The sequence below is a fragment of the Rana temporaria genome, chromosome 4 (assembly GCF_905171775.1).
Source record: "Rana temporaria chromosome 4, aRanTem1.1, whole genome shotgun sequence".
In the NCBI taxonomy this organism is placed as follows: Eukaryota; Metazoa; Chordata; class Amphibia; order Anura; family Ranidae; genus Rana; species Rana temporaria.
Genome location: NC_053492.1, coordinates 28,486,151 through 28,512,935, shown reverse-complemented (window position 1 = coordinate 28,512,935; position 26,785 = coordinate 28,486,151). Strand labels below are relative to the sequence as shown.

The 26,785-nt window shown below is 45.8% G+C and overlaps 1 protein-coding gene across 1 annotated transcript; it reads left to right on the top strand.

Moving 5' to 3' along the window:
• The first annotated feature begins 228 nt into the window (after positions 1–228).
• On the top strand, positions 229–25,345 carry LOC120936056 (alpha-1,4-N-acetylglucosaminyltransferase-like). Its single transcript, XM_040348154.1, has 2 exons — positions 229–789; positions 24,730–25,345. The coding sequence occupies exons 1-2, from the start codon at positions 376–378 to the stop codon at positions 25,315–25,317; spliced, it is 1,002 nt and encodes a 333-aa protein (XP_040204088.1). The 5' UTR covers positions 229–375; the 3' UTR covers positions 25,318–25,345.
• Positions 25,346–26,785: the final 1,440 nt, after the last annotated feature.

Below are 26,785 nucleotides of genomic sequence, written 5' to 3'. Positions count from 1 at the left end.
TTCCTCCTGTATTGAATTGTATTGTAACTGTACTTTCTGCCCTCATGTTGTAAAGTGCTGTGCAAACTGTTGGTGATATATAAATCCTGTATAATATTAATTTTTCTGTAAATAAATGTAGCCACCACATCCATTATAGGGCTGGTAAGCTGCAATACATTTATTTTTTGTTGGGTGTAGATATAACTCAGGAACAAACATACTGCTGTGATGCTCCCGCTTCTTGTTCTGCTGCAATAAGCATTCACCCAAACATTTCTCATGCTTATCTTTAATAAATGTGCACATTGGATTTTATATAATATAATTCTGTTTTTCTTGTAGCTCAACCACAGTATTCCACGGTCATGCAGAAAAAAACTAAAAATATGCACTATGTTCATTATGGCAGTGACTTTAGCCTATGTTAGCAGGTCCTCTTTTAAATATAGAATTGGTCTAATTTCGGATCTCCTCCTTTCCAAGTACTTTGTAATCTGGAACAACGCCAATTCGTTCGGTGCTTCCACCATTCTAAGAGAAGGAAATGGAATCTTATTTATGGAGACCACGGACAGAATGAATCCACCATCCCTGGTACTTTGTGCCATTGAATCAGCCGCACGAGTCTACCCTGACCGACCGGTGGTCTTCTTCATGAAAGGACTGGAGAATATTACCAGCGAGGAAGATGAAAAGAGAGCAAAACAACAATTTCCAACCCTGTCGTCTTATAGCAATGTGTATCTCTTCCCTCTGAGAATGGATCAGTTATTTAATAACACACCACTTAAGCCGTGGTTTGATAAGGTATGTTAGAGACGGTTTGGAGTACCTCTGGGGAAAGCAAACGCAGTAAAAAAATATGGGTACATGCAGATGGGAAGCTCAATAACATGGGGCAACTGTTGCAAATTATGATAAAATTCTCAGCTGTATTAAAGAGGAACTGAACTCTAAAATATGTGACTAAAAAGTCATATGAGGGCAAGTCACCAATACAGGGGGCTAGTCACCAGTATTGTCTGTGGTATCCCAGTAACTGACTTACTATGCTTTGTTCAGCACTATGTGGAGGCAGCCATCTTGGTAGAGGCAAGGCTTTGCTTTCTCAAAGTGAACAGTACAATCGTGACCTTAGTAAATCTCCCTCCAAATCTAGTAAGACTAGAAATCAGATGTAGCAGTGCTTAGATTTCACACATACAGTGACTTGAAAAAGTATTCATACCCCTTAAAATTTTCCACATTTTGTCATATCGCAAGCAAAAACGTAAATGTATTTTATTGGGATATTATGTGATAGACCAACACAAAGTGGCTCATCATTGTGGATTGCAAGGAAAATTATAAATGGTTTTCATTATTTTTTTTAAATAAATATGTGAAAAGTGTGGCGTGCATATGTATTCAGCCCCCTTTACTCTGATACCTCTAACTAAAATCTACTAATTAGTGTAGCACTACCCCCGAAGGAGCCGCTGGTTAGTTTTGAGCAGCATGTCACCTCTATCTTCTCGCCGTCCAGGGTAGTAGACGAGAGTTGAAAATGCTCAATCTCCACACTTTACACCTCTTTTTTAAGGCCCCGTACACACGACCGAGTTTCTCGGCAGAATTCAGCCAGAAACTCGATCGGAGCCGTATTCTGCCGAGAAACCCGGTCATGTGTACACTTTTGGCCGAGGAAACCGACGAGGATCTTGTCGGGCCAAATAGAGAACATGTTCTCTATTTCCTCGTTAGTCAATGAGGAAACTTGGCTCGCCGAGATCCTTGTCGGCTTCACAAGGAACTCGACGAGCAAAACTATGTGTTTTGCTCGTCGAGTTTCTCGGACGTGTGTACGGGGCCTAAGATTTATTTGCAGAATTTGGTAAAGAAGGAAGAAGTGGTTGAAGGGGTGGGAGGGTAAACAGGTAGATAGGTTCAGTTGCATTATTTCAATAAGGAAACACTCCTGCTTCCAGCAAACTGTCATGGACGACCTTCCAGTGTCAGGAGAATCCGTTCCCGACACGTGCGCGTTGGTGCGCGTCTGCCCGCGCATGCGCGCGTTGGTACGCGCTTGCGCGCATGCGCACGTGTCAGTGGCGCATGTACGGGTGCGCGCGCACGTTGACAGTGTTTGGCGCCAAGACTCCCTATATAAACAGTCTGATCCCTCACCAGCTTGCTGTCCTGTCTACAGCGTTTCCCTGGAGAACCTGCATCTGTTGTTTCCTGATTACCTGACCCGGCTTCCACTGACCTCTCTTGTTTGCAACCCGGTTCTGACCCCGGCTACATCTGACCTCCGCACCTGCTTAACCATTGGCTCTGTCTTTGCCCGCCTGGTATACCGACACGGCCTGAACCTTGACTACCCCTTTGGACTTTGCTCTGGCTCTTTGATCTGCTCATCTGTGTTGACCCGGCTTGCCTGACCTGCTTAATTCCTGTTCCACAAGTGCCACTCTGTTGCTCCAGCCTGCTGCCAGCATCCTGCCAGGACCTCAGTGCTTCATCCTGCTTCCGCTTCCAGCGACTACCCAGTCAACTACTAGGCACTTGTGCCCCTCTGTACACTTGACCCCCTGTCTGCTCTACCAGGGGCTCCTGAGTCAGAGGCTTACGAGAGGCCGCTACCTGCACATCGGGCTCCCATCACCAGGTACGTGACAGTACAGGACAGCCATGTCCGAGCCCACGCAGGGAGCGTCTCCCATGGAGGACTTATGTCGTCACCTGGATGGCCTCACGACCGCTGTAAGAACTCTGCAAGAAGGATATGCCCGCCTGGAAGGGCGCATTCAGACTCTGTCCGCAGCAGCCCCGGCCGCATCTGGAACCTCCACGGGCCCCTCAGTCGTGATGCTACCGCCTGAGCCCAGAGTCCCCACCCCAGAAAGATTTTATGGGGACCGAACCAAGTACAGAGCTTTTCGTAATGCTTGTGAGCTCTTTTTCGCCCTGCAACCCAGGACCTTTTTACTCGAATCCACAAAAGTAGGATTCGTTATCTCAGTGCTATCAGGTGAACCTCAGACTTGGGCCCATCGCCTTTTGGAACGTAAGGAGGATTTCCTCGAGTCACTGACTACCTTTTTCCAAGCAATGGACCTCATTTATGAAGATACCCAGCTGGCGGCAACCGCAGAAGCGGCATTGAGTACACTACAACAGGGGCGCAGGGCAGTAGAAGACTACGTGGCAGAGTTCAGATAGTGGAGCTCCGATACCAATTGGAATGATGCTGCCCTGCGTCACCAGTTCCGTATGGGCCTATCGGAACCTTTAAAGGATGAACTAGCCCGAGTTGGCATCCCTGCCACGCTTGAAGCACTCATTCTTTTGTCCGTACAGATCGATAGGCGATTAAGGGAACGCCGAGCTGAACGCACGTCCAACACGCATCCCAGCGCATCTGCACGCCCAGTTTGGATGATGCCACGTGTACCCCGTTCCCCTTACCCAGCTCCTCCCAACCCTGTACCAGCCTCCACCGATACTTCGGAACCAATGCAGCTAGGCCTGCTCCGCCCATCTCTGACCCCGGAAGAGCGTCAGCGGCGGCGGACTAACAACCTGTGTCTGTATTGCGGAGAATCAGGCCACTATGTGAGGACTTGCTCGGCCAAGATTCGTAAGTGCTCAACCCTCTCATCTGCCTTTTCTCCCACATTACGTAACATTGACACTCATCTGGCTATTTCCATCTCTTTACAGCTCCCAGGAAGGAACGTCCAGGTCCCCGCAATTATTGACTCTGGTGCCTGTAGCGGCTTCATGGACGCTTCTTTTGCCTCCCAACATGGCATTTCGCTGCGACCCAGACGCCAGAAACTTTCCGTCCATTTAGCCGATGGATCTACCATCAGATCCGGCCCTGTTACACAAGAAACTATGCCTCTCTACGCTCTCATCTCCAATAACCACTGGGAGTTACTTTGCCTGGATATCATCGAGTCCCCAATGTTCCCTATCATTCTGGGCATGCCCTGGCTGAGGGCTTATAACCCACAGATTGATTGGGATTCTGGGAAGATCCATTTCCCTTCTTCTTATTGCCGCCAGCATTGTCTTCAAGAACCTGCCGTCAACTCATCCCCCCTATTATGTCTGGAAAACGAAGCCGAAAACCGTCTATTAGTCCCAGAGGCCTACCACAGTTTTTTGGACGTTTTCAGTAAAAAGGGCGCTGAAACCCTACCACCACATAGGTCTTACGACTGCCCAATTGAGCTCCTTCCAGGGGCGGAGATCCCTTTCGGTAGGATCTTCCCTCTGACCGAATTGGAACTGGTTGCCTTAAAGTCTTATATAGACGAAAATTTAGAAAGAGGCTTCATACGTCCTTCCACATCTCCTTCTGGAGCAGGAATATTCTTTGTAGAGAAGAAGGACCATTCCCTACGCCCCTGCGTAGACTACCGGGACTTAAATAAAATTACAATCAAGAATAGGTACCCTCTTCCGCTGGTCCCCGAATTATTTCAGAGACTTGGAGCTGCTACCATCTTCACTAAACTTGATCTCCGCGGGGCCTATAACCTAGTTCGCATAAAAGATGGCGACGAATGGAAGACCGCGTTCCGCAACCCGATTCGGGCATTTTGAATACCTTGTCATGCCCTTCGGTCTGTGTAACGCTCCTGCAACTTTTCAACATTTTGTAAATGACATTTACAGAGAGTACCTTGACCTGTTTGTCATAATTTATTTGGATGACATCTTGATCTTCTTCTCTTCCCTGTCAGACAATCAAGAACACGTTGGAAAAGTACTCGCCCGGCTCCGTCAACATAATCTATATGCCGAATCCGAGAAGTGCGAATTTGAGCGAGAGAGCATCCAATTCCTGGGTCTAATCATTTCGGCAGAAGGTATTAAAATGGATCCACAGAAGGTCACCGCCATTATGGACTGGTCCGCTCCCACCGACAAGAAAGCGATCCAGAGCTTCGTGGGATTCGCAAACTTCTACCGAAAATGTATTAAGGGCTTCTCCTCCATCATCACCCCCATTACAGATTTAACCAGGCAAGGCACTCGGTTCCAGTGGTCTCCCGAAGCCCAGGCTGCTTTTTCTACCCTAAAGGGACTGTTCACTTCGGCCTCCATCTTAAAACATCCTGATCCAACCTTACCCTACATCCTGGAAGTTGACGCATCGGAAGTGGCGGTCGAAGTGGTGCTTTCCCAGAGACAGGGGCCCAAGGCCCTGCTGCATCCAGTCGCATTTTTCTCCCGCAAGTTATCGGAAGCGGAGAGAAATTATGATGTCGGAGACAGGGAACTCCTGGCGATTAAAGCCACCCTCGAGGAATGGCGCTACCTTCTGGAGGGTGCAGCACACCCTATCCTGATCTTTACCGATCACAGGAACTTGGAGTACCTGAAGAGTGCAAAGAGGCTGAAGCCACGCCAGGCCAGGTGGGCACTCTTTTTTACCCGATTTCTCTTCCACATTACCTACAGACCCGGGTCAAAAAACACCAAACCTGATGCACTCTCCCGGATGTTTAATGGGCCGGAGGCTCCTTCTTCCCCAGACACCATTCTAACCACTGGCAACTTCCTTGTGCTACAAGGGGACCTCCTGTCCCAAATCAAGCAGGCTTCCTCAGAGATCCTTACACCATAAGTTCCAACCCTACAGTTAAGAGACAACCTATTATGGAACAAGGATAGGATCTTTGTGCCCCAGCAACTACGGGTAGCAGTCCTCAAGTCTTGTCATGATCATGAATTAGCCGGCCATTTCGGAGTCCACAAAACATCTGAACTTTTCCAGCGTACCTTCTGGTGGCCACAGTTATTCCGGGACTGCAGAAGCTACGTAGAATCCTGAACAAGGGCAGCAGAGCCAGAGCTGTATCTGCGCTGCTTTTCAAGTTTTTCTCAGAATGATTGGGCCTCCCTGTTGCCCCTTGTTGCCCCTTGCAGAATGTGCCTACAATAACTCTGTTCATTCCGCTACCAAGCAGTCTCCATTTTTTGCCAATTACGGTTTTCACCCATTGTTTCTTTCCAACAACATTCCGGAATGTTCAGTACCAGCTGCCCAAGAAACCCTGGATTTCTTCACCACCAACAATAAGCTGCTCCAGGAAACAATGGAGAAAACCCAGGAGTACAATAAGGAGGTGTTTGACAGGAGGAGGAGAGGAGAACTTCATCTATCGCCAGGGGACCAAGTCTGGCTGTCTACCCTGAACCTAAAACTGGCCTGCCCATCTAAGAAATTAGGTCCCAAGTTTGTAGGTCCCTACCAGATCCTCAGGAAAATTAATGAAGTAGCCTATGAGTTAAAATTACCTGCCTCCTTCCGGATCCACCCAGTCTTTCACGTGGCTTTACTCAAACCTACAGTCCCGGACCCTTTCACCAACCGGAATGCCGGTCCTCCAAAACCAGTACTTGTCGATGGCGAAGAGGAATTTGAGGTGGAGTCCATCCTGGACTGCAGGAAGAGGCGCAACCAGATTCAATATCTGGTGAAGTGGAAGGGCTATGGCCCGGATGAGAATTCCTGGGAACCAGAGACTAACATCCATGCCAAGAGACTGATTCTGGCCTTTAAGAGGGCACACCCGAATAGGTTGGCCCAGTTGGGCATCCGGAGGCTGCCGGTAGAGGGGGGGCAATGTCATGGATGACCTTCTCGTGTCAGGAGAATCCGTTCCCGGTGCGTGCGCGTTTGCCCGCGCATGCGCACGTACGGGTGCGCGCGCATGTTGACAGTGTTTGGCGCCAAGACTCCCTATATAAACAGTCTGATCCCTCACCAGCTTGCTGTCCTGTCTACAGCGTTTCCCTGGAGAACCTGCATCTGTGTACCTGTTGTTTCTTGATTACCTGACCCGGCTTCCACTGACCTCTCTTGTTTGCAACCCGCCTCTGACCCCGGCTACGTCTGACCTCCGCACCTGCTTAACCCTTGACTCTGTCTTTGCCCGCCTGTTATACCGACACGGCCTGAACCTTGACTACCCCTTTGGACTTTGCTCTGGCTCTGATCTGCTCATCTGTGTTGACCCGGCTTGCCTGACCTGCTTAATTCCTGTTCCACAAGTGCCACTCCGTTGCTCCAGCCTGCTGCCAGCATCCTGCCAGGACCCCAGTGCTTCATCCTGCTTCCGCTTCCAGCGACTACCCAGTCAACTACTAGGCACTTGTGCCCCTCTGTACACTTGACCCCCTGTCTGCTCTACCAGGGGCTCCTGAGTCAGAGGCTTACGAGAGGCTGCTCCCTGCACATCGGGCTCCCATCACCAGGTACGTGACACAAACAGTTCTTGTCGCCACTCTAGCCAGAGTGGGTTATGCTCACCCAGATAGGTCCCTCTCACTGACCTAGCAGCTTGAATGGCGCATGGAATAAAGTACAGTCTCTGCCCCAGACCTTCCTTTAAGAGGAGACACTTTCTGTCCAGAATCCCCTAACACAGGATTCAGCACACGGATCTCTCCAGATTAACTTCTGTAGAACTGAGGCCTGAGAGGCGATCACCATCAAGCCTCTCAGTGTATGGTGCATCCTTCGATGAAGTTTCCAGGTCTTCCCAAGATACCAGCCTCTTGCATGGTCCTCTCCAGGATTGGTGCTCCCCTGGTTTCCTTCATCAAGCGGCTTCCTCTCTCCAGGATGGACAGCAAGCACAGGATCACCTTGAGAGGGCAGACACAGACTACTGGGCCTACTTTAGACAGATCACAACCCCCGGACCAACATGGTCCCGGAGCCAGGATTTCAGGAGCACGCACTCCCGGCCAGGAGGGCCACGAGGTGGTGGGACAACAGACCGACGACGACCCAGTCCGATGGCGTCTGCTTCTTAAGTACCCCTACCCAGCATGTACAGCGAGACGATCCCTCCCACTGATTGGCTGCCGAGGAGGAACACCCAATACCACCCTGACTTAGCTGCTGCCACCCTTGGCCTCGGGTGGTAACAACACCCCCAGGCGAACAATGGTGGTCACTCCCAGCACATGGCTGGAACAGAGGCCAAATTTAGCCAAAATTATATGTGTCTGCGTCAACTAACACTCCCCTCTAAATTTAAAGCAGTGCCAGCCCAACAGGAGCAGGTCGCTACATTAGTAAATAGTATCTACCTGTGTATGTACCATATTACCAATTCACATGGGGGGGCAGGATATGGGGGTCCCCTTTGTTCCAGATTCCGATAAGCCCCCTGCCCGCAGACCCCCACAACCACAGGGCAAGGGTTGTGGGGATGAGGCCCTTGTCCCCATCAACATGGGGACATGGTGCTTTGAGGGGTCACAGACCACCAAAGCATCCTCCCAATGTTGAGGGCATGTGGCCTGGTACCGTTCAGGAGGGGTGGCACTCTCTCATCCCCCCTCTTTTCCTGCGGCCTGCCAGGTTACGTGCTCAGATAAGGGGTCTGGTGTGGAATTTTTGGGGAAACTCCACGCCATTTTTTTTACATTTGGGGTGGAGTTCCCCTTAAAATCCACACCAGACCTGAAGGGTCTGGAATGGATATTTGGGGGGAACCCCATGTCATTTTTTTTTATTTGATGGTGGGGTTCCCCTTAACCGGTTAAGACCCGGGCCATTATGCAGGTTAAGGACCTCACCCCTTTGTGCGATTCATCACTGCGTCGCTTTAACTGACAATTGCGCGGTCGTGCGACATGGCTCCCAAACAAAATTGGCATCCTTTTTTTCCCACAAATAGAGCTTTCTTTTGGTTTTATTTGATCACCTCTGCGGTTTTTATTTTTTGCGCTATAAACAAAAATATAGCGACAATTTTGAAAAAAAAAAAAGATACAAAAAAACATTTTTTTTCCTCAGTTTAGGCCGATACGTATTCTTCTACATTTTGGTAAAAAAAAATCGCAATAAGCGTTTATCGATTGGTTTGCGCAAAATTTATAGCGTTTACAAAATAGGGGATATATTTATGGCATTTTTATTAATATTTTTTTTTTTACTACCAATGGCGGCGATCAGTGATTTTTTTTGTGACTGCGACATTATGGCAGACACATCGGACAATTTTGACACATTTTTGGGACCATTGTAATTTTCACAGCGAAAAGTGCTATAAAAATTCACTGTTTACTGTGAAAATGACAATGGCAGTGAAGGGATTAACCACTAGGGGGCGCTGTAGGGGTTAAGTGTGACCTCATGTGTGTTTATTACTGTAGGGAGGTGGGGCGGGGCTGGTTGTGTGACGTCAGTGATCGTTGTTCCCTATATCACGGAACAGACAATCACTGACATTGCCACAGTGAAGAACGGGGAAGGTTTGTTTACACTCACCCCTCCCCGTTCTTCAGCTCCTGTGACCCGATCGCAGGACACCCGCGGCGATCGGGTCCGCGGGTCCCACGGGCGCGGTCATGGAGCTAAAGGGGACGTATATATACGTCCATGTGCCCAGCCGTGCCATTCTGCCGACGTATAGTCGTGCGGTGGTCCTTAAGTGGTTAATATCCATACCAGACCTGAAGGGCCTGGTGATTGAATTTGGGGGGACCCCCACGTTTTTATTTTTTATTTTTATGAATGACTTTTCTCTGAATTACCGGGAGCTGACAATTCATTATAGCCGCGAGTGATTTTAAATGACTTTTTCCTTCAGAAATTACACTTTGTGCAGAGATAGTTCTAAGCACGGGAAACATGCGCCACTTCACAGGCATACTATACACCCCACCCCCCCCGGTATGAAATTTAAAGATATATTTAACTTTTATTGTTTCACTTTAAGCATTATTAAAATCACTGCTTCTGAAAAAACGGCTGTTTTTAAAACTTTTTTTTTGCATTGATACATGTCCCCTGGGGCAGGACCCGGGTCCCCAAACACTTTTTAGGACAATAACTTGCATGTTAGCCTTTAAAATTAACACTTTAGATTTCTCCCATAGACTTTAACAAGGTGTTCCGTGGCTTTTCGAATTTGCCTAGAACACCCCAAATTGTTCGCTGTACCCCAAATTGTTCGCTGTTCGCCAAACAGGCGAACAGGCAATGTTCGAGTCGAACAAGAGTTCGACTCGAACTCGAAGCTCATCCCTAATGAATATCTTCATAAATGCCTATAGCCATGGCGGTGAACAAGAGCTTATATAATGGCCCGGATTCACGTAGGAGAGCACATCTTTGTGCGGGCGTAACGTATCCTATTTACATTACGCCGTCGCAACTTTGTCAGGCAAGTGCAGTATTCTCAAAGCAAAGTTGCGGCGGCGTAGCGTAAATAGGCTGGCGTAAGTCCGCCTAATTAAAATGTGGAAGATGTGGGCGTGTATTATGTAAATGTATTGTGACCCCACGTAAATGACGCTTTCTCCAAACGGCGCATGCGCTGTCCGTGAAAGTATCCCCAGTGCGCATGCTCCAAATTAACCCGCAAGAAGCCAATGCTTTCGACGTGAACGTAAATGACGCCCAGCCCTATTCGCGAACGACTTACGCAAACGACGTAAAACGTGAAAAATTTGACGCTGTTCCGACGTCCATACCTAACATTGGTACGCCTCATCTACGCCTCATAGAGCAGGGGTAACTTTACACCGGAAAAAGCGTTACGTAAACGGCGTATCTGTACTGCGACGGCCGGGCGTACGTTCGTGAATAGGCGTATCTAGCTGATTTACATATTTCTAGGCGTAAATCAGAGTACACGCCCCTAGCGGCCAGCGTAAATATGCAGTTAAGATACGACGGCGTAGGAGACTTACAATGGTCGTATCTTATACAAATTCTGGCGTATCTGATTCTTTGAATCAGGTGCCAAGATACGACGGCTCAGACTCAGAGATACGTTGTATCTCCTACGTGAATCTGGGCCAAAGTGTTTTAACTTGCTTTAACTTTAGCTTTAAGCATAGCCAAAGCTTGTTGGTTCTGCACTCCTGTGACCCATTTTCAGCAGACAGCGGGCTGAAGCCTTCTTTCGGGTGATGTCACAGAGGCGATCCAGGCTCGGAAAAGATTGCGACCATATGGTCGGGATCTGCGCACATGCCTGGATCGGCACTCAATGAGCCCAGAGAGGCTGAGCCAGTCGCTCTTGCCCCTTCTACAGCCCAGCAGTCCAGTGAGCGCAGTGGAGCGCTGATGACTGACAATCACCAGGGAGCACTGAGAACCGAATGATCAGTGGTTTGATCACTCGGTTGTCAGTGTTAGACCTGGGGGGGGGGACAGACGCAGCAATGAACCGATTAAAAAAAAAAAAAAACATTGCCATACTTCTCTTTTAACTCGGATATGTAAATATATTTGTGTGCATGATCAGGGCACTGTTAAGTGGACCTCCAGACAAATAGATAAATCTATTGTCAAAATACATGTGTGAGAGTTCATTTGAAAGAATTTGTATTTCTGTCGATTGTGTCATGAAAACTTACACACACCCAAAATGCCGCATAGAGTTCTCCGTTAATCAGAAAAGTGTGTCACCTGTTTGGACAGTGTAGATCTCAGTACTGGATGGATAGAAATACAAATTCTTTCAGGAAGAATGGTCAAACATTACCATAGACACACTCCTAAACCTTGTGAACAGCCTTCCCAGAAGAGCTGAAGCTGTTACAGCTGCAAAGGGTGTGCCAACTCAATATTGAACCCTACGGACTAAGACTGGGATGCCATTAAAGTTGGTAACAATAGAAAGTAAACAGTAAACGTACCTTCCCATCATGGATTCATTATTATCAGTTTATATTAACAGTGCAGTCATCCTCGTGGATACAGCCCCACCCTGTGTATGGAGAACATAACAGCAAAAACAAAAAAAGGGAACAAAGGTTAGTGAGGTTGTATTTCCATTCCCCCCCACGATTCCCCCGCCTCCAGACATATGCCTCCCGATGAGCCCCCATAAACCGGCACTGCCCAGGGAAGAAATACAGAGGCGTACCAAATCTGGGGGTTACTCTACACCAGGGGTGCCCAACCTTTTGAAGAGCAAGGGCCACTTAAGCGACTTGGTAACTGGTCACGGGCCACAATGAGCTGAGCAGGTGGATTAGGGTTGCCACCTGTCCAGGATTCACCCGGACAGTTCGGGTTTGGGATCTTGTGTCCGGGTTTCAGTCTGCCTGAAACCCAGACACATTATTTAGACTGGGCTGTGGCTCCCCAAGTAACTGAGGTAGTCACACAAAAATCTGTTGCCATTCGGGAGATGCGGGCTGCTGTCTGGGGGCAGGTTTGGCATCACTGAGGGGGAGCCACAATGTCAGCAAGAGCAGTTTGGCCACACCCACTGTTTGCCGCAGCGCACTGCAATACCACTGTCTTTTATTATCTGATTGTGTATACTACGTAAAAAAACGTGCCCTGTGCCGCTAAAGTGTTCGGGTTTGGCTTGATGAAGGGTGGCAACCCTAAGGTAGATGGCAGCCCGGCTCTATAGGGCCTACTCTAGTCTCTTTTTTTTTCTTGTGGATTGGATTGGAAATAAGCGTTTGTAAACGGACACAAGTACATTCACATCTTCCACTCCTTAGAGGACTGACTGTGTGAAAGGGGCCTAAGGCTGCTTTCACACTGATGCATGGTTGTTTACCTACATCACGGATGCAGCACAGTTCATCTGTGGCTTTCCTCCAGGATAGCTGCACTTTGCCATGGACTTCTATTATATCCTGTAGGTGTGGTGAACTTTCAGAAAGCACACCAAACTCGCAGGTAATACAAGTCTATGGCTCAGTGCAGGTAACCCACAGATGCACTTCTCTGTATCTGTGGATCAGTTTGAAAGCAGCCCAGTAACCACTGCAGAACAGATATGCCCATATATACACTGTCATTTTAGTAATAAACTTACCTTTAATAATAATATTCTATTCAATTTTATTTCATACTAGAGCAGGAGGTCGTGGATCACATCAGAGGGCTCCGCGGGCCACTGGTTGGGCACCCCTGCTCTACACGATACCGCTCAACTCTCCATGTTCTAGAATAAAAGGATTGTCTTATCAAGATATTCAGCATCGCCTTTAAAGTGGCAATGTCCTTCATGTAGTCAGTGGCGTAGCGTGGGTTGTCAGCGCCCAGGGCAAGGCAAGTCATTTGCGCCCCCTAACTTGCTGATTTTTAGCACTCCCCAAGTCCTGTCACTTCCCTTCCTACAATAGTACTGACCAGCCTGATTCCTACACTGACCACTACACTGACCTATTTGATTCCTATGCTGACCACTACACTACAATAACCACTACACTGTCCACTACACTATACTGTCCACTGCACTACACTGACCACTATACTGACCACTACAATGACCACTACAATACACTGACCTACCTGATTCCTATACTGACCACTACACTACACTACCCACTATACTGTCCACTACACTACACTTTCCACTACACTGACCACTACACTATCCTACCTACAGTATTCCTATACTGACCACTACACAGCATGACTCTAGCTGCTCTTCTACTCTCTCTCTCTGGCTGGCTGCTCCCTCTCCCCAGACCGTGTCCACTCCCCCGGGGCCAGCAACACGGCTCTCACGATCACGAGGGAGTCCCACCTTCTCTTCCTCCATCGGTCCGGAAGAGAGGAGGAGGAGAAGACATTGGCGGCTCACAATCTCCATTTCTTGTGTCCGCCATGTTCAGACTCCGGCACCCTGTTATTGGGCGTATGAGGTCATGTGTGGTGGCGGGGCTGGCCTGTTAACAATTGCGGTTGCTCCTGGAGTCCTGCCTTCGCACATGACCCCAATCTCCAAATCACAGGGTGCTAGAATCTGTACATGTGCAGAGGCGGGACTCCAGGATATACCGCGATTGTGGACAGGCCAGCCCCGCCACCGCACATGACTCCATACGCTCAATCACAGGGCACCGGAGACTGAACATGGCGGCCAGAGCGCGGGGACACAGGAAAGTAAATACAGGAGGAGGCAGCCAGTAGTGACACACACTGGCACGGAATTTCACCTCCCTAAATGTTGCACCCGGGCCCACGGCCCTCTCCGCACCCCCCACACTACGCAGTAGCATGTAGTCGTCTAGCATATAGTTAATATGGAACAGCTTATGAAACTGCCTATGCTTGTTGGGAAAACTTTAAGTGCAGTATCATTTGGCGCCACTAGATGTCCTCTGTGGATAGAATATATCTCCAGAATCAGTTGACTGCATATAAGTCTGAAATCCAGTATGGAATGGGAATATCAGTATCACTGTAGAAAATCAAAAATCAAAAGGGGGGCGAACATCCAGCATGCATATGCCCAACAGCATGTAACATTAACACACGTAAAGTTAATTCCAAAAGTATTATATCCAACGTTCAGTTGAAACAAGTATAACACATTATACTTAGTGCAGCCTTCGACACGGTAGACCACAACATATTGCTCACGCGACTCAAGGAAGTAGCAGGAGTCTCTGATGCGGCCCTACCGTGGTTTGCATCTTTTCTAGAAAATCGCACTCAGACCGTGAAACTTGGAGATTTCACATCAGAAACACGGACCATCACATGCGGAGTCCCTCAAGGATCACCTCTCTCACCCGTACTCTTCAACATCTACATCCGCCCGCTCCTCAAAATCATCAGCAAACAGGACCTGTGCTACCACTCCTATGCGGACGACACGCAGCTGTACCTTCGAAACACCAACAAAAAAGACCAATTTCATGAACTAGGAAAATGCCTTACACTGATCGACAATTGGATGACGGAAAGCTCCCTCAAACTCAACGGATCCAAAACAGAGCTACTCACCCTTCACGCAAATAGGAAATCCATCTCCAGGACCACATGGACACCACCCACCATCCTCGGACAAACCAAGCAATAAAGTCAAAAGTCTCAGAGTCATCTTTGACACAGACATGACGATGGATGCACAAATAGGATCAGTCGTCAGCGGTTCTCATCATCTGCTCCGCATGCTACGTAGACTCATCCCCTTCATCCCGGAAGAGGACACAGCAGTAGTGGTTGGAACAATCATCAACTCACGACTCGACTACGCAAATTCACTCTATTTAGGACTACCGAAATACCAGATTTCACGTCTACAAGTCGTCCAGAACACGGCAGCCAGACTGGTAACTGGTAAAAAGCCGTGGGAACCAATCTCCCCTGCCTTGAGGTCCCTCCACTGGCTGCCCGTACAGGACCGGGTGACATTCAAGACTCTCTGCCTCACCCACAAATGTACACAGGGTAAAGCTCCTCAATACTTCCCTAAAACCCTACGTCACCAAGCGCGTGCTCCGATCAACCAACCAAAACCTTCTCCAAATCCCCAAATCTCACTACAAATCTAAGGGAGAACGTAGATTCTCGGTCCAAGGACCACGGCTCTGGAATGCTCTACCCACGACCATCCGCATGGAAGAAAACCATCGGGTTTTTAGGAAAAAACTGAAGACCCACCTCTTCTGAAAGTCCTGTACAACTCTGGTCACCAGCGCCTTGAGGCGATTAAGTTCGCATTTGTTGCGCTATATAAGTTTCTCACTCACTCTCACTCACTCACTCACTCACTCACTCACATTTTGCATCTACCATGTATTGAGAATGAGCTTATACCAGGGTACTTGCTGCTCAAGTATATTCCTAAGACCGGGACCTTTTGGCTGCATACTGTGGTTTGCTGTAATATGTATCAGAAAGTTTGTTAAAGTTAGATTTTTTGGATGAAGGTGGTTTTGATCGTGATGCCTGCGGTGAGTGTGGGGGGGGGGGTGTAGAACCTAGCGAGGGAACCCTGAACTCCTGGTACCATTCAGGTAGGCAAATCAGTGGTAAGTTCAGTTGCTCACAAAAAATTGTGATGTCCTCCGACATGCGCAGGTAATGCTGTTTGCCCTTGTACGTGGCAAAGAGGGCGAATGGAAACTTCCATCTGTACGGCATCCCCCTCTTTTTCAGAACCTCCAGTAGGGGACACAGTGCCCGTCTGTTTTTAAGAGTAATGTGGGAAAGGTCTTGGAATAGGGTGACAGGCTGACCATTACAGATGATTTTGTCATTCCTTCTGGATTTACCCAGTATTTCTTCTTTGAGTGTGAAGCTTTGTAAGCAACAACTTATGTCTCTCATGGTGCAGTGTCAGAAGGGCGTGGGTTCAGTGCCCTGTGCGCCCTAATGAATTCTATTTCAGCGTCTCTGGGACGTTCCAAGATCTTATTAAAAATATCTAGCAGTGGGAGAGCCAGGAGGCGGGGTCTAGCTGCACAGTCATGCTGCACTAGAGCTCCGCTCTGTGGGGAAAGAAAACCGCAAATAATTGATTTTAATAGAGCTGCAAACGAACAGAAAACGACGGGTCGAGTTCCCAGGAGGTGAGGAGAACCATTTTATTGAAATATGGTGCTGGGGGGTGCCAGAAATAAGGGTAAATCCAACCCTAATAACACGGCCCAGCAGATGAAGGGCTCTGTAAAAAAGGCGGCATTCTCCTCAGCCACCTCAGCTACCTCAGAGTCTAATACTGAGGGGAAAGGCAAGCAATGCTTGTTAAAGGGAATGAAATCCGCAGCTTCTCTGAGGAACATGGACACGGACAGTGAGGAGGAGGACTTGTCTAATACCCCACAAATAGCTACATTAAGTAAGACAGTCCCCTCAGAGCTCCTAAGTCAATTCGAGAAAATGCTGAATAAAGCGCTAAAGCGCACCTCAGAGCAAATCACCACTAGTCTAACTAAGGAAATAAGAGACTTGGGCTGCCGCACAGAGACTTTAGAGGCAAAAATGGACGAAATTGAAATTTATACTCAAGATTGCCAATCAGAACTAGATGCGCTTAAAGAGGAGAACTTGGTACTTCATAGCAAACTAGAAGATTTTGAGAACCGCGCCAGGAGATCGAATTTGAGATTCAGGGGAATTCCTGAGACGGTCCTGGACCTTTCAGGTACCATTCTAGCACTGTGTCAGGAGCTAGTGCCGGGACTGCCTGTAGAACGCCTGGAATTTGATAGAATACATAGGGCATTAGCCCCCAAAAAATCTGAGGGACCCCCCAGGGATATCATTGCAAAATTCCACTACTACAGAACAAAAGAGCAGGTTCTGGAAGCAGCCAGAGAGAAGAGCAGTTTAACATTCCAGGGAAACAATTTCCAGATATTCGCCGATCTATCGCAACTGACAATTACCAAACGGCGTGCAATGAAACCCCTTTTAGTGGAATTACAACAGCGAAACATAAAGTACCAATGGGGATTTCCCTTCTCCCTCAGATTTACATTCCAGGGCTCAAAGATAGTGTGCAGATCACCTGATCAATTACACCAAGCTTTAATTGATCTGAAGCTCATTGATCACAGTATCACACACAACTCCTCCCACAGAAGATCAGCATCAACATCTTCCCGCAATGGCATCATTCAACCTGAAAAGAACAATGGAACTCATCACACAAACAAACGAGGAAGATTTGTGTCTCAACCTCAAGACCAAGAGGATACCATGGACTGACCACCTTCCAGAGGACCTCATGAATTTCTTCTTCCCCTGGTCACAAGAACACTTCACAAGAAAAGATGTACAGATTGCATGGATTGAGAACTTGATGTTTTTTATTTTTATTTTTTTTACTCTTATTTTTTATTTCTACATTTAAATTTTTCTCTTTTGACCCAATTTTATTCTCATTTTCACCGCTTATTGCGATTCTTATTTTTCATTTTTTACCTTGCACTCCTACCTTTATCACATTCTTACTTCTTTCCATTTTTTTCCACTTTCCCCCCCACTTTTTATTTCCTCACCTCCTCCTCACCTCAGGGTGGGGAGGAGGGGGGGGGGGGAACGACAAGGCCTGCCCCTTCATTCGCAGGGTCCCTCAGACTTATGACATCCCACACCATTTAATTACACCCCGGGGACCTAAGAGACACCTCTAAAACCCATTCTCTTATCCTCCTCTAGTTATAATATCCAAAGTTGCTTCACCACATTACACCACCTCGTGCACTAGTAGCCCAGTCAGCGTCCAGGCGCAAGGCGAGTTTTGGTGTGTAGAATCTGCATTGTTTTAATGGTCAATAGGTAGATACCCAATCTGACATATATCCGATCAATAGAAGCCTAATCTTACCCAAACTATTGGACCTACTTGAGGAATTTTTTCCTAAAATTCCAATGGAACACATGATCCAATTAAAACATCTTTGGTATAGGCTAATGAATTCTACAATCTCTTTATTTAATTAATTAAGGATAGTTAACCCCCTCTCCTATCTCTCGCCTAAACAACAGAAGGCGAGTAGTTAGTGTTATCCTGTTCGAAATGTTATTAACAGCTTAGTTGAGAAAAAACACCTCAGACGGTGTTTACTTGAACATATTTACAGCGGTTTTCCACCGCACGGAACCAACCTGTGCTCCACCATGATCTCCTCAGTTCCCCGCAAGATTAAGCGGGGGATTGATGGGATCCCCTTTTCCCCTGGCGGGGGTAGTCCATCCCCGCCACGGGTAAACCTAACAAACTTTATTGGTTTATTGTTGACTGTTTATTTACAAATTTTTTCTGTGTTTACCTTCCTTTTCAAGGTTGAATACCCCATAGACCCCTTTTCCATTTCTTTCCCCAAGTCTGCAGGGATTGGGCTGGCCAGATGTCCTCCGGTTTATCACGGTAAGATGGACAGAGAAGTAAAGCTACCATGGCACCATTGAATATATTGTCGTTAAATGTACAGGGATTGAATGTGCCACAGAAAAGAACCAAGGCCTTCAGAACATTTCAGGCCAAAAAAGCCCATATTGTTTGCCTACAGGAAACTCACTTTACTACGAACACGACTCCTAGATTTTTTAACCCCTCCTATCCACAAGTCTATTCAGCCTCTGCTTTAGTCAAAAAAAGGGGAACCCTTATCGCTTTTCATCGCACCACACCATTCACTCTAAAAACGGAAATCAAAGATCCAGAGGGCAGATACATACTATTAACAGGCCAAGTGTTAGATACGGAGATCACGATAGTATCTTATTATGCTCCTAATCTAAACCCGTTACCCTTCTTATCGCATCTTTTCCAAATAATTAATTCACATAAAATAGGGACTCTCCTCATCTGCGGAGACTCCAACCAAATCCTTCTTCCATTCTTAGATAAAACCCCCTATGTCACACCTAAACACCAAGCTAAATGGACCCTTCCCAACTTATTAGCCAAATACAATTTAGTAGACACGTGGAGAGAACACAATCCCACAAAACGTAACTACACATACTTTTCAAACCCACACCAATCCTTCAGCCGAATTGATCATATTTTTGTGACAATCGGTATGGTCCCTGAAATACTATATTCAAATATAATACCCATCCCTTGGTCAGATCACAATGCGGTGTACACCACAATGGCATCAACCATTCCGAAAAACCATGATCCCACTTGGTATCTTCCTGAAATTATACTCAAACACCCTGCCCATTGCCAATTGATTGAACAAGCTCTAAAAGACTATCTAGAACTCAATGCAAGCCCTGAAATATCCCCACTTACATTATGGGAAGCACATAAGCCAGTCCTCAGAGGAGTATTCCAGCGGCAAATAGGGATCTTAAAAAAGGAGCGAGCACTGATGGCAAGAAAATTGGAAACAGAATTCAACTTAGCATTTCTGGCCCTACAAAACTGCCAAACTCAAACTAATAGAACTCGGCTGGACAAAGCACGTCTGGAATACGACTTGTTCTTAACCGATTCGGCAAATAGAACACTTAATAGATCTAGACATGCTTTCTACAAGCAAGCTAATAAACCAGGGACATATTTAGCTAGAGCGCTAAACACACTCAATAAGACTTTTAAACCCATAAAGTTAAAAATTGCCAACAGGGTTCTCTCCAGCAACCCACTTAAAATAGTTCAAAAGTTTAGCTCACATCTAAAACAACTCTACTCAGAAACTACTGTATTTGACGAATCTAAAGCTGACTCCTTTTTTGCACAAATTAATCTTCCACAAATAAGTCAATCACAGAAAGAACAGTTGGAAGAACCAATTACGCAAGAGGATGTAGCTTTAGCCATTGGGGAACTCAAAATTAACAAAAGACCGGGACCTGACGGGTTCTCGGCAAACTACCTCAAAACTTTTACTGAGTTACTTTCACCCAGACTGGCAGAGGCATTTAACAACTTACTAGAGCAAAAAACCTTCAGACCTGAAACGTTGCTAGCAACGGTTTGTATGATTCCCAAACCACATTCGGATGACACACTTTGTAGCAATTATCGTCCCATATCTATGCTTAACATAGATATAAAACTATTAGGTAAAATACTAGCTACCCGCCTTAACAATTTTATCGGTACTCTAATCAATCGAGATCAAGTAGGTTTCATGCCATCCAGACAAGCGGGCGATAATATACGCAGGGCATGCCTCTTGGCCAACATAGCAAAGAAAAGGGGTATACCGGCGTGTTTTCTCTCTCTGGACATCAAACAAGCTTTTGATTCTGTTTCCTGGGCGTATTTAAAATATACTCTACAGAAATGGGGCTTTGGCCCTAATTTCACTAATTGGATTATGGAACTTTATAATAACCCTAAAGCTTATGTTAAATACGCAGGATATAAGTCTGACACATTTGATGTCAAAAGAGGAACACGTCAGGGCTGCCCGTTATCCCCGTTATTATTTGCCCTCCTTATCGAACCGCTTGCTCAGAAAATCAGATCAGACCCCACTATCCTAGGTATAGAATTAGGAGGTCATAAACATAAATTATGCCTATTTGCGGATGACATTCTTTTATTTCTTTCTTCCCCGCAAGTAACTGGCCCTAATCTCATCCCAATACTTGATAGATTCGCGACGTTCTCAGGTCTAGCCATTAATCCCAAGAAATGTGTAGCACTAAACATATCCCTCTCAAGACTAGAATTAAGTGCAGCCAAAGTAGGTCTTCCATTTACATGGTCGGATAAGAGCATCCCGTACTTAGGAACACACGTAACGGCTGATACATCTGATTTATTCTCTTATAATTATCCCCCTCTTCTTAAACAGATAACAAACTTACTCAAATCTTGGTCCCAGCTCCCATTATCCTGGTTAGGTAGGATCAACGCAGTTAAGATGACAATATTACCAAAATTGTTGTATCTTTTTAGAGTGCTCCCGAGTCCAATACCGGCTTACTTTCTGAGGATAATACAAAACAGAATGACGACCTTTATATGGGGCACATCTAGGCCCAGAATAAAGGCGAAAATCTTGCATCTCCCCAAAACTCAAGGAGGGTTAGGATATCCGAATTTTACAAACTACTATAGGGCAGCGCAAATTTCAACCTTGGCCAAATATCATGCAAAAAAGGAAACACCTCTCTGGGTAGCGATTGAGGCAACCGAGTGTGATCCCATCCCTCCAGCTAACTTACTATGGATTCTTCCCAAGCTACGCGGGAAAATCTGCAATCCAATTATTAAACATTCTCTCTCACTATGGGATAGCTATAAATCCAAGTATTCACTGGTGTCCCCTCTCAACCCACTGCTTTCATTTTATAAAAACCCAACATTTTATCCGGCATGGATCTTCCCTAACACATTCAAGGAATGGGTAAGGAAAGACTGTATATATGTCTATAAATTTTTGGATTCATCGGGTGTCATGCCCTTCCCGACAGTATGTAAAAAATACGGTATACCTCAATCAGAATTGTTTCGATACCTCCAAATAAAAAATTTTGTGGAAACACATCTGACCTCTTCGGCTCTGAAAAACCAGATGTCACCTTTTGAAAGTATATGTAAAGATAATCCACATGTAAGAGGTACAATTTCGGTTCTGTACTTGCAGTCACTATCCCACAATAACACAACAAAGCTTCCTTATGTTCAGAAATGGGAGAGTGACCTGGGTATAGAACTTAATACCTCGGATTGGAATCAAATATGGCGAAATACTAAATCGGCTTCCTCGAATATAATAGCATTGGAAGCGGGCTATAAGGTATTAATGAGATGGTACCTGGTGCCAAGCAGAATAGCTAAATATGCACCAAACTGCACCGGACATTGCTATAGGGGTTGCATCACCGAAGGTACATATTTTCATACTTGGTGGACGTGTCCAATAGTACAGAAATTCTGGGATAAGATTTTCAAGATGGTAAATGCGGTGACTAAATTGAGAATACTTCCAGACCCTAAATTGGCACTACTGAATTTAAAGCCCATCAATCTAACACACACGCACTTCAAGCTACTAACACAACTCTTTACGGCAGCCAAACAAACCATAGCAAAAGCTTGGAAAACTCCAATTTTATCAACGACGGAAACAAAAAATAGAATGAATATTGCTATGACGCACGCCAAAATGGAAGCGTTAGAAACGGACACGATCGCCAACTTTGAAAAAATATGGAACCCTTGGATACAATATGCTATACCAGAAAATTTTAATAAAGGTGTAATGATGCCATGGTAGCTTTCCTATACAAAAATAACCGTTGTACATTTCATGCTTTGACGACGGATCCTAGCCCATCCCTGCAGACTTCCTTACCTGACCCCCCCCCATTTTCCTTCCTTTTCTTCCCTTCTTCCTTTTCCTGATCTGATACTGCATAAGGTAGTACCCTCGTGTATCTACCGTTAACTTTGAAAAGGTAGCACATTTTAGAAATTTAAAGTTGATAGGTAGTAAGGTTACATTAAATAAGGACGTATTATCTTTGATATATTATCCACTAGCCACTAGGACAAGTTGTAAGGATTACATATTTGGCTATGTTAACTACTTAAACTCTTCCTGCGATAGTACACAGAACATGGCTAAAATATTCCTGTTTATTGTTGTTTAAGAAAGATGATACTGTTAGTCAATCTTATGTTATAATAACCACCTGATTACTGTAACGAATGTATGCTTCATGTACAATTTATTCTTGCATTTAATAAAGATATTCTTGACAAGGAAAAATATCTAGCAGTGCCTGTGTAACCTGGGCGGATTATACATTTTCAGGGATCCCCCTGACCCTAATGTTTTGCCATCTGCCCCTGTTGTCAAGGTCCTCCAGGTGTTGAATAAAGTGGGTAGCATAAGGGGAAACAGCAGTCCCCCATAGCTCCCATAATTATGAGATGGGAATGAGGGACATCTACTAGCAAATGTATGTAGCACAGGACACGCCCTCTGCCACACCCGCTTGAAGGAGAATTAGCAAAAAAAAGATTAATCAAATCTACAAGGGACTTTTTTTTTACCACTACTATTCCTTTATAGCAATTTATAATTTGGATGAAAGGTTTAGCACTGGGAAACATATTTTGAAAGATAAAAAGTGCATTCTATATACAACTATATAGATCAGAGCAAAATGAGGGACAAATGAGGGGGGAAGAGGGACAGAGGGACATTTCTCCAAATCAGGGATAGTCCTTCAAAATCAGGGACAGTTGCGAGCTACGGTCCCCAAATGTGCTATTGCTCTGTCTATTTTAGCCTCTTCTCACTCTGTACTACTACTGACAATGCGTTCATTGAGGGAGGGGATTTCTGCTTTCAGGTCAGTTATTGCAGATGAGAATGTTTTTTTAATATCTTCAACTATCTGTGTAATCTCCGACAGCTGCAGTGGGTGATCTGTGTAGACTGTGTCCCTTACCAGATCCTTCGAAGCTGACAGAGCATCCTCACTATGTTCTGCCTCGTGCTGCTGCACCGCCATCTTAGCTTCGACGCGGCCTCTCGTCCGTGGGGTTTGTGAGCCAAATAGCTCCGGAATGCTGCGATTTCCGGGCACCGAGAGGGAGCGTTGCTGGCTGGGACCTGTAGTGCATCTGTCCGAATTGCCCATAGCCTAATCGAGTGGGCTGGAAGGGGTTTGCTGGTCACGAGTGTGAAGAGCTCTTCTACTCAGCGTCCATTCCGACTTGAGCGACAAGCTACGCCCAGATGCCATTAAAGTTCATGTGCATGTAAATGCAGGCGTCCCAATTAGGGTTACCACCTGTCCAGTATTCACCCAGACAGTTCGGGTTTTGGATCATGTGTCCGGGTTTCAGTCCACCTGAAACCCGGACACATTATTCAGACAGGAATGTGGCTCAGAGCAGGGCTTGACAGGGGGGTGAGGGGGTACTATGTGCGCCGCATTACTATTCACTTTGTAGTACCCAAAGGTGTCCCAGGTCTGTTACAATCCTATAGTGTATACTAAAACATTTAGTGGGCAGCTAAAGTGTTCGGGTTTGGCTTGAAGAAAAAGTGGCAACCCTACTCCCAATACTTATGGCAATATAGTGTGTGTGAACCCGGCCTGAGGTGTAACGTGAGCTGCAAACTGGAGAATGTGAAGTTGATTTATTAAAAATAAATAGATTGTGCACTTTGCACAGTGCAGTTGTTCCAGAGCTTAGCAAATGAGGTCAATCTTCATTTTGAAAAGAGTACCCAATCACATGCAAGGAAGATTTAAAAAACAGAATGTTTGCTTGCAGATGAGTGGATGATAGAAGTCAGCGGAGCTTCTGCTCATTTACCAAGTTCTGGAGCAGATACACTTGCAGAGTGCAACTGAACTTTGCAAAGTGCACAGTTTGCCTTTAGTAAATCAACCCATACGAGTTAAGTTTTAATGAAGTGAACAAGGGCTCTGGTTTGCTATATGATGGCCCATAAAGGATATTAACTGAGAAAGCATTGTTGAAGACATTGTTGTTTTTTTGTAACAGAAAAAAAAAACGACTTTTTAATTTGTAAGCTAAAATATATTTCAATTGTACTTCTCTGAATTACCAGGTAAACCCTAAAAAAGAAGTCTACTGGAAGCATGTTACATCAGATGCCTGTAGGTTTGCCCTAATGTGGAAATACGGTGGAATTTACATTGATACTGATGTCATCTCACTTCGTCCAATACCCCAGGACCATTTCCTAGCAGCCCAGGATGCCACAGTTATTAGCAGTGGTGTTTTTGGCCTTTCCTCACATTACCAGTTGGCGTGGCAGTTTATGGAGAACTTTGTTAAGAACTACAGGGGAAAAATATGGGGACACCAAGGACCGGGGGTTGTCACTCGTGCTGTGAAGAAATTGTGGGGCATGCCCGTATTTAACTCTACGGATGATGTCATGTGTGGAAACATCAGTTGTTTGCATCCTCAACGTTTCTACCCCATCAATTATCTATCATGGAGAAGGTACTTTGAAGTTTGGGAGAATTTGCCAACGTTTAAGGACTCCTATGCCTTACATCTTTGGAATTTCATGAATAACAAAGGTAAATCTATGGTACCTGGAAGCCACACGTTGGTGGAACACCTCTACCAGAAACAATGCCCTACCGCCTATGAATATATCTTGAGAAATAAATCAACTCACCTGTAACAAAATTTGTTGAGCTTATAAAACAGATTGGAGGTTATTCAGGAAAGTCAAATCCACTTTGCACTACAAGTGGACTTTGAAGTGCAGTCGCTGTAGATCTGAGGGGAAGCTCTGCTGATTTTATCATCCAATCATGTGCACGCTAAAATTATGTTTTTATTTTCCTTGCATGCCTTCCTCAGATCTACAGCGACTGCACCTCCAAGTGCACTTGTAGTGCAAAGTGGATTTGCCTTTAGTAAATCAACCCTATTGTGTGATTCATTCAAAGTACATATTGGGAATATTGGAAGCGCCTCAAGGGTAACATAAAAATGTTGCATAAAAACTTACTCAGAGGGCTCAGTGTACAGCTGAACTCCAGCTTTAACATACATTTAGCAGTTGTACAGGTTAAACCCCTTAGTGACTAAAGGGGTTGTAAAGGTTCATTTTTTATTTTCTAAATAGGTTCCTTTAAGCTAGTGCATTGTTGGTTCACTTACCTTTTCCTTCGATTTCCCTTCTAAATGTTTATTTTCTTTGTTTTCTTTGTCTGAATTTCTCACTTCCTGTTCCTCCTCAGTAAGCTGTTCAATAAGCTGTTCTGGCTGACTAACCACAGCTCAGATGATGGTGGCAAGCTTACTGAGGAGAAACAGGAAGTGAGAAATTCAGACAAAGAAAAAAAACATTTAGAAGGGAAATGGAAGGAAAAGGTAAGTGAACCAACAATGCACTAGCTTAAAGAACCTATTTAGAAAATAAAAAACAAAACCTTTACAACCCTTTAAAGCGGGTGTTCACCCCAAAAATTTTTTTTAACATTAGATTGATGTTCATTTTGTCAAGGGGAATCGGGTGTTTTTTTTTAAAATCGATGCAGTACTTACCGTTTTAGAGATAGATTTTCTCCGCCGCTTCCGGGTATGGGCTGCGGGACTGGGCGTTCCTATTTGATTGACAGGCTTCCGACAGTCGCATACATCGCGTCACGAGTAGCCGAAAGAAGCCGAACACCGGTGCGGCTCTATGCGGCGCCTGCGCAACGACGTTCGGCTACTTTCGGAAAATCGTGACGCGATGTATGCGACCGTCGGAAGCCTGTCAATCAAATAGGAACGCCCAGTCCCGCAGCCCATACCCGGAAGCGGCGGAGAAAATCTATCTCTAAAACGGTAAGTACTGCTTCGATTTTAAAAAAAACACCCGATTCCCCTTCACAAAACGAGCCTCAATCTAATGTTAAAAATTTACTTTTTGGGTGAACCTCCACTTTAAAGCGGTAGTTCACCCGCAAAAAACATTTTAAGATTAGATTGATGCTCATTTTGTCTAGGGGAATCGGGTGGTGTTTTTTTAAAAACGAAGCAGTACTTACCGTTTTAGAGAGCGAACTTCTCCGCCGCTTCTGGGTATGGTCTTCGGGACTGGGCGTTCCTTCTTGATTGACAGGCTTCTGACGGTCGCATCTATCGCGTCACAATTT